The following is an 8,952-nucleotide window of genomic DNA, read 5'->3' as shown; positions in this document are numbered from 1 at the left end:
CCAAAAGATTAAGAAACAAACAAGAATCAACACAAGGTTTACGTGATTCGGCAAAGCCTACATCCATGGAAGCAATCGGCACAAGAATTTTACTAAGAAATGTCAAAGTACATAATACACTTCACAATGATCTCTCTCTTCTATCAATACATGTCCAGAAGAACATAAATAAGACTCCCTCGGAAGTTTCCCTCCGAATTCCCAACCACCCCAATGTTTCAATTTAAATTTCAAATATTTTCTCGTAACCCAGATGCACTCGTTAATGAGAACATGATACTCGTCGATGAGACAGAGAAGGACAATCATCGACTAATTAGATAATTCGTTGACGAACCCATTTTTCTGCTCTCGGTATCTCAAAACCTCTAAGTTTTCCTTCCTCTCGGGATCTACTCGTTGACGAGGATAGGGTACTCGTCGACGAGTCCCTACTGTGCAACACCCTTATATTTTTCCTCCTTCCTCTGTTTATAAAATCCCAAGTATATGAGTGACACCATAAACAACACCTCCACTCAATGTTATGTTAGAGTTGTGCTTCTGAATTGCTTCAATGGTAATAGCAACAAACTTCAAGTTGTAAATTGATTGATGTTCATCATCTTTTGAATCTTTTCATGAGCATTTAATTATCCAAATGCATTTTGAATATAAAATATATACAATATACAATATTACAATGTACTATTCTTGTTTCGAAAATAAGATTTTTTATACAAGTTTTTAAATCCTAATATTAACCAATGGGGCCTTGGATCCATTATGCTGTTGAATTTTTTTCCTTTATTGTTGCTTGTTTGGACGTTTTAGACTTAGTTTAGTATCTTCGGTAGAATATGAAAATGAAGAAATATTTAGAAAGAAGTATTGGAGATGAGCGGGTTTAGACCATAAAACTACTCTCCGGTATGTAAAAAATGAATTGTTAAAGATTAAAGAAACAAATAATTCTAACCATTTGGTAGGAAAAAAAAAAATATGGTTCTTGAAATGTGTAAAATGGCTAATAGGGACATGTCAATTTTAAGAAATGTAATTAATTTGCTTGATTATCTTGTAATATTTGAAAAAAAAAAAATATGTACTCATAAAATAGAATAATTATAAAAAAAGGTTATCATTTTGTTGTTAAAAGCTCTAAATTTATAACTTATATATATATATTAGGTGATCTAGCCGCATGCAACTAATTAAATCCTTATCTTTTGGATGATTTTTGAAAAAAATTAATTTAAAATAAAATTATTTAAAATTTAAGAAGTTGATAAATTATATAGGGCGATTGAGTTTAACTTATTTTCTCATTTATCAAGCTATGCACAATATTTACCTTAAACGTTAGATTTAGATTGGATGAATTTGAATAAATTTTAATATAGTTTTATATTGTATTGTATTTAAATCTAATGGAACCAAACATAGGGTAAGAAAATAGATTAATTTAAGAAGAAAGGGTAAGAAAGGATCCAAACATATCCTTAGCCATCCATTTGACCAAAATAGGGTGAGCTTACCCGCCAAATCTCCTTGTACGTGGATAGCTATTTTACCATCAACGGTCAACAGAGTTTGCCCTCAATCCTCATCTTGAACCCACTTACCCACCCGCTCCAACTCATGCTCTCCCAAAACCATGCCGCTGCCTCTGTGCCACCACCACCATTGCTCTCTCCCTTCCCCAGCTTTACCAGACTCCTCCTCCCCATTCTACCTTTTCTTGTCCTATACGCAAACTCTCCCTAAAACCCTCCTCTTTCGAAACCCTAAACCCCCCAAATTCCTCCTACGTTGCTCCACCTCCGACCCCAAAACACTACCCAAATCCGCTATCCAAAGAATTGCCGACAAGCTCCGCAGCCTTGGCTACGTCGACGAGGACCCAGGTCAGATTCGAAGTCCCGAAAGCGAAACCCAGCCAGAAACCGTCGGCCATGGTTCCGCCGGAGAAATCTTCGTCCCCTTTCGCCGGCAACTGCCAAAGCACCGGGTTGGGTGCACCCTTGATTCGAGCTGGAGCACGCCGGAGAACCCGATGCCGGAGCCTGCGTCCGGGAGTGCGATTGCGAGGTTCTATGAACTGACGAATGAAGTGAAGAAGCAGGAGAAGGAGTTGGCGAAGAAGGATGAGGAGAAGGTGCCAATTTTGGCTGAGCGCACACTACCGAGGAAGGAGTTGAAGAGGCTTCAGCGCATTGGGATTGGGATGAAGAAGAAATTGAAGATTGGGAAAGCGGGGATTACAGAGGGAATTGTGAACGGGATTCATGAGCGGTGGAGGCGGTCGGAGGTTGTGAAGGTTGCGTGCGAGGATTTGTGTAAGATAAACATGAAAAGGACCCATGACTTATTGGAGGTAAAATTTTTTTCCTTATATTCTTTTGGAAGGAATTGTGTCATTGGAATTTATATTTTTGTTTATATAAGCATTCTGGAAGTATTTGTCGTGTTTTTAAGACTTCAAATCAACGTAAAATTTGTGCTTTGAAAGCATGAAAAATACCTCAAAGGCCCCAATCTAGCAATGTTTTTCTTTTCGTTAGGCTTGATCATTTTTAGTTGATAGCAACTAGGCGCCCTGCTCATGATGTGATTGTCTTTAATTCTTTAAAGATATTTGCGGCATGACCAAGTTAACTTTGGGCAAACAAATTGATATTGAATGCCATTGTTGGTCCTTAGAGTATTGGATTTGGGCACATACTTACTCTTTTTCTGTCATAATAAATTCCTCAGAGAAAAACTGGAGGCTTGGTTGTTTGGAGGTCTGGAAGTAAAATAGTCTTGTACAGGGGACCCAATTATGAGTATCCTTACTTCTCGTATGATAACATTGCGACAAATCACAAATCTTCATGCCTGGAAGATGGAGTGCAGGACAGTAAGGAAGGCTACTTACCTGGCATGGACAGTGTAGAATGTACTGGGCCAAGACCAATTGATAAGATGTCTCGGGCATCCTTGATACAAGGTGTAGGTTGTCCAAACAGAGTTCGATTTCTACTTCCAGGGGAGGCTCAGCTTGCAGAAGAAGCTGACCAATTGTTAGATGGACTGGGTCCGCGGTTTACTGATTGGTGGGGACCTGACCCTCTTCCAGTTGATGCTGATCTTCTACCGGAGGTTGTTCCAGGATACAGGAGACGTTTTAGGCTTCTTCCTTATGGCGTGAAGCCTACATTAACGAATGATGAAATGAATACATTAAGGAGACTTGTCCGGCCCTTACCATGTCATTTTGCATTAGGTGAATTTAACTTCCAGTTTCACAAGCATTATTCTTTTCTGGCACCAATTTCTCTACTTATTTTCACCTTTTCATCAGGGAGAAATAGAAGACTTCAAGGATTGGCTGCCTCCATTGTCAAGCTCTGGGAAAAATGCGAGATTGCAAAAATTGCAGTTAAGAGAGGAGTCCAAAACACTAATAATGAGATGATGGCTGATGAATTAAAGGTTAGTGATACCATGGGCATTAATTCTTATGTTTTGGCATTATGCAATGTTGTCACTTTAAAATAAGGGCCATTTGGTATATTTGGAAGAATTATGAAAATGACAACCAGAAATGGAAAACCAAGATGAGAAATAGAAACCGAAAATTGAAAATTGGCAACCTACTGGGGACTACGGAGATGAAATTGTGAGATTTACATAAATGGCTGGACCACTGGTTTAAATTATTAATTGTGTGTGGAGTTTGATATATTTCCTAGAATTTAATTATGACCCATAACTCTGAAACTCTTTATGTTGCTACCTTGTTGAATCTTTAGTATTAAGACTCAGTTACTTTATGCTTTCTCCCTAGATGGCTATTTATTTAGATATTTTTGTTGCAGCGATTGACTGGAGGAACGTTGCTTTCACGGGATAGGGAGTTTATAGTTTTTTACAGAGGGAAGGATTTTTTGCCACCTGCAGTTTCTTCTGCGATAGAAGAGAGGAGAAGGTTTGGAGTAGGCAGGGAGAAACAGAGAGTGGATTGTGGTTCATCAGTTTTGACTGAACAAGTGCCTAAACTGGGGACCATAGAGCATGCTTCTGGAGATGAACTTGATGGGACAAATGGCCAGAAGCAGGCCCTCATCCCTGAACAACGCAAGCTACGGTCCACTGAAGCAGCTATTAAGAGAACTAGCATTAAGTTATCAAGGGTATATGTTTATTAAGATGTTACAATGGGTTTACTTAGTTTCACTCTTGTTTTGTGCTATGAATGGCATGTTTCTCACAACAGGCATTAGAAAAGAGAGCAAAAGCAGAGAAACTTCTATCAGAATTGGGGAAGGGAGAAGTGCCCCAACAACCTGAAATAGATAAAGAGGGTATCACTGAAGAAGAAAGATATATGCTGAGGAGGGTTGGCTTGAAAATTAAACCTTTCCTGCTACTGGGTGAGTTGTGCTGTCTAGTATAAGGTTACATAAATTAAATCAGACATGTGACAAATTCTTCCACTCAATAGTAAATTAAAGGGCATCTTTCTCTTCTGCTACAAAGACCCTCTTAAATTTTCTTTCCTCTTGCTCAGGTAGAAGAGGGGTTTTTGATGGCACAGTTGAAAATATGCATCTTCATTGGAAGTATAGGGAACTTGTTAAGATATTATGCAGCGATAGAAGCATTGAGGAGGTTCATGCAGTAGCCAGGACGCTAGAGGCAGAAAGTCGAGGAATATTAGTGGCAGTGGAGAGAGTGAGGAAGGGTTATGCGATCATTATATATCGTGGAAAGAATTATGAACGCCCTGCTTGTTTGCGGCCTCAGACACTCTTGAATAAAAGAGAAGCGATGAAGCGCTCGTTAGAGGTGCAGCGTCGTCAGGTAAAATTGGCATTAGTATGTCTACATATCTTGTGGCAGAGGTTGGGGCTTGTTTTCATTTTTTTTTTTTAATGAAAAAGAGAGACAAACTTTTTTTTCATTTTTTTTTTAAAGAGGGGCCAGGCTGATGTTTTTAACTGAATCATCTAATCCATTATTTCTTCTCTTGAAAGAAAGAGGAAGAGTTATGAGAATTGAGAACAATAGCCAACTGCTGGTTAGGTTTATCTATTTGTTTAGGATGAATTATTAAATTTTTTATTTATTATTTTTTCTATGCATTTTGATTGAAATGCCATCTACTTCAGCAACTTATTCCTCCTTGTTGAATTATGCAGTCCCTTAAACTTCATGTTTTGAAGCTGAACAGAAATATAGATGGTTTGAATCGTCAGTTGGTGAGATGTCTCATATTTATATTAATCTTGTCATTTTATTCAATTATATGTTGAAATGGCTATTAAGTAGATAACACATTTCTGTCTTTAACAGGTTAAAGAAGAGGAGATGAATAGGATGTTGTCTGCTGAAGAATCAAAACTTCACTTGGTGAGTGGATATGTTAATTTAAGCCCTTTTCACTGTGTTAGATACATTATTGTAAATTATGCAGTAATGTGATGATGCAGGTTAAGGAGGAGATGAATGATGTGCAGTCACTTGACTGTGAGAGATTGGATTCTGAACTTAAAGCTGATTCTCACTGTTGTTCTTTACTTCCTGCTGGTGTTAAAGATAATGTGGAGGTGGGGGCCATTGAAAACTGAATGCATAGAACATCACAGTTAGGCTCATATTTGTTCCCAGTTCAAGCTTATGCCATCTTTTAGCAATTACATGAACTTGATTTTATGTTTGTCAATATTGTTAGTTGGTTAATTTTCCAGGCATGCTTTTCTACTTGCGAGTTGCGATGTGCGTATGCTGCCAAAAGCATATAGGCTAAACATCATTCACATAAGGCATGCTGCCCTTCTTTGAACTTGTTAGCATGTCATAATTTTTTTTACAAGAGAATATGCCATTTTGTTGAAACTGTAAGAATACTGTTTCGTATATTAATTTTAAAAAACTGTACAATATGCCCTACTATATAACATGTAACCAGCAGCTAAGTTAAGGAAATAAAATCCTAGAATAAAGGAATATACAAGAATCACGGAAATCCCTATTGACTAGCACCCCCTCTGTACATGCCTAAAATAAGACAGTCAAGAATCATTCCTTAATTATAGAGATCACACATGACTCCTAAACTGTAGGGATTTCTACACTCCCTCTCAAGTTGGATCATAGATGTTGATCATATCCAACTTGCCAATGAAATCCTCAAAGATTTGCTGAGGTAGTCCCTTGGTGAATGTGTCTGCAATCTGCTCCTTAGTAGGGACATGTGTCATGCAAATAGTTCCTTCTTCCACCTTTTCTTTAATGAAGTGTTTGTCAACTTCCACATGTTTGGTGCTGTCATGCTAGATAGGGTTGAGAGAGATACTGATAGCTGCCTTTTTATCACAGTACAACTTGATAGGTAACTCTAACTCAGCATGTAGTTCTTCCAATAGCCTCTGCAGCCATAATCCTTCATATATTTCCTGAGCAACAGCTCTGAATTCTGCCTCTGCACTGCTCCTTGCTACAACATTATCTTTCTTGCTTCTCCAAGTGACCATATTTCCCCATACAAAGGTGCTCATGGATCTTCTATCCTTTGTAGAGCCAGCCTAATCAGCATCAATGAATATTGCCACTTCCTTTTGTTCACTTCGCTTGAACAATAAGTCTTTTCCTGGAGATCCCTTTAGATATCTTAGGATCCTGAAGGCTGCTTCCTAGTGTGCTTCTTTTGGAGATTGCATATGCTGACTTGTTACACTTACTGCGAAAGCTATGTTTGGTCTAGTATGTGACAGGTAGATTAGTTTGCCGACTAATCTTTACTGGCTTCTCAACATCTTTTGTTCTTTTTCTAGTTTCAATAGGTGTGTCGCTTGGTTTGCAACCTAGCAGGCCTGTTTCAGTCAAGAGATCAAGGGTGTATTTTTGTTTTGAAACACTAATTCCATTCTTTGATCTAGCTGCCTCCATCCCTAGAAAGTATTGTATTTGCCCCAAATTCTTCACTTCGAATTCTGTGGCTAGAAACTTTCTTCAATCTTCCCATTTTTTCAATGTTATCTTCGGTGAGGATAATGTCGTCTACATACACAATCTGAATAGGCTTCTTCACATTTTTTTGTTTGAAAATCATAGTATGGTCGGACTGTCCTTGACAGTATCCCTTTCCTTCTATCACCTTTCTAAATCTATCAAACCATGCCTTGGGAGATTGTTTGAGTCCATATAAGGACTTTCTCAGTTTATAGACTTTGTTTTCCTCGCCCCTTTTACTGAATCCAGGGGGTAATGTCATGTACACTTCTTCTTCCAGCTCACCATTTAGGAATGCATTTTTGATGTTGAGTTGTTGAAGTGGTCAATCTAGATTGGCTGCTAGGGATAGGAGCACTCGGATAGTGTTCAACTTTGCCACAGGTGCAAAGGTTTTTGTGTAATCGATGCCATAGGTCTGAGTAAATCCTTTTGCAACCAACCGGTATCTTTCAACTGTCCCATCTGCTCAGTATTTTATAGTGAATACCCATTTGTAGCCTATTGGTCTCGTTCCTTGTGGCAAATTCATAACCTCCCATGTTCCCTTCTTTTCCAATGCCCTTATCTCCTCCATTACAACCTCTCTCCATTCTGAAATTTCAAGTGCCTCTTCAATATTCTTTGGAATTTTGACCCTGTCAAGGTTAGAAGTAAAGGCATGGTATCCCGTGGACAAGGTATTATAGGACTCAAAATTTTCAATTGGATGAAGGTTACATGAACGAGGATGTTTTCTGAGAGCAATGGGCAGATCAATATCATCAGATTTATTAGGAGTAGGTTCTATTACCTGTTCTAAGTTGTTGGAAGGTTCTTGGTTGGGCTCTTGGTTGCTCGGAGCTGCCACCAGTTTTGACTCTCTTGGTGCTTCGGGTATGAATTTTTCATTACCACTTGGCTTCGGCCTTCATGAGTAGACTAGTGTCTCCTTATTCTGTTCTTCTATCTCTCCCCCCAAGTTTAAGTTTCCTTCTGTGACTGGCAAGGAAGTGGATGAGGATGGTAGATTGGTGAGAGGAAAGTCTAGGAAAAACATGTCACCATTGGAATTATTTTGAGTTTGAGATTCGCTCACATTCTCCCCCTGAATAGAAGACTTGGAATAGAATGGAGTGGTCTCGAAAAAGGTGACATCAAGGTTGATAAAGAGATGACGAGAAATAGGGTCATACTCCTTAGCACTGCCAATCGTCATCCCCGATGACAGGTCCTGAAAAACACAATGGGATGAAATAAATTTAGCAGAGCAATTGGAGTGTTTAGTGAGTTGGTCGACAGACAAAAGATTACAAGATAATTTTTAAACATGAAGAACAAACTCTAAAGTAATCGAGTCAGAAATCCGAACACTCCCTTTGCCGGCAACAGGAGCAAGCGGTCCATCAGCAATTTTGACTCTTAGATTACCAACACATGGGGTATATGATAAGAAAAGGTGATAAGAGTCTGTCATATGGTCAGAGGCTCCAGAATCTATAATCTAGGGTGTATGGTTATGAAAGGTGTATAGGGCTTGTGAGAAATTACCTCAGTGTGCCAAATTACCAGATGGAGTATTTTTTGCTGATTGACCCAAGGCTTGGAGGGCAGATAGCATCTCCAGGATTTTTTGTAGTTGGTCATGGCTGGAGGTGCTGTTGCTGCCACTATCAGAATGGTTGCTCGCCACTTGTTGCCTCTCAGGTTGAGTCTCAGAACAAGCTTGATAGCCTCTGGTTTTGGTGCTCTGCCGTGGTTTCCAATCAGCTGGCTTGCCATGAATCTCCCAACAATTATCCTTGGAATGGCCAGGCTTTCGGCAATTTTCACACCAGAGGCAGCTATTTGGTTGCTTGGTATTTGGCCCACTGTAGGTCCCACGGGACACATATGCTGAGCCCTCTGGTATTGTGGCTATAGCTTCCTTCAACATGACTTTGTGCCTTGCCTCTTCACGCCTCACTTCAGCAAACACTTCTCGAGTGGATGGTA

General features: G+C 39.2%; 1 protein-coding gene across 1 annotated transcript in view; it reads left to right on the top strand.

Moving 5' to 3' along the window:
• The first annotated feature begins 1,580 nt into the window (after window positions 1-1,580).
• Window positions 1,581-8,952, top strand: part of LOC131168223 (CRM-domain containing factor CFM2, chloroplastic) — a 28,562-nt gene continuing 21,190 nt past the window's right edge. The window contains exons 1-9 of the mRNA XM_058127515.1: window positions 1,581-2,356; window positions 2,737-3,247; window positions 3,326-3,456; window positions 3,843-4,157; window positions 4,241-4,397; window positions 4,535-4,827; window positions 5,166-5,225; window positions 5,320-5,376; window positions 5,457-5,573. Of these exons, the coding sequence (XP_057983498.1) occupies window positions 1,637-2,356; window positions 2,737-3,247; window positions 3,326-3,456; window positions 3,843-4,157; window positions 4,241-4,397; window positions 4,535-4,827; window positions 5,166-5,225; window positions 5,320-5,376; window positions 5,457-5,573 (2,361 nt within the window). The 5' untranslated portion in view covers window positions 1,581-1,636. The remainder of the gene's footprint in view (window positions 2,357-2,736; window positions 3,248-3,325; window positions 3,457-3,842; window positions 4,158-4,240; window positions 4,398-4,534; window positions 4,828-5,165; window positions 5,226-5,319; window positions 5,377-5,456; window positions 5,574-8,952) is intronic.

The sequence above is a fragment of the Malania oleifera genome, chromosome 11 (genome assembly GCF_029873635.1).
Source record: "Malania oleifera isolate guangnan ecotype guangnan chromosome 11, ASM2987363v1, whole genome shotgun sequence".
Taxonomy (NCBI): domain Eukaryota; kingdom Viridiplantae; phylum Streptophyta; class Magnoliopsida; order Santalales; family Ximeniaceae; genus Malania; species Malania oleifera.
Note: the sequence above shows the minus strand (reverse complement) of the source record. Positions and strands in the feature narration are given on the sequence as shown.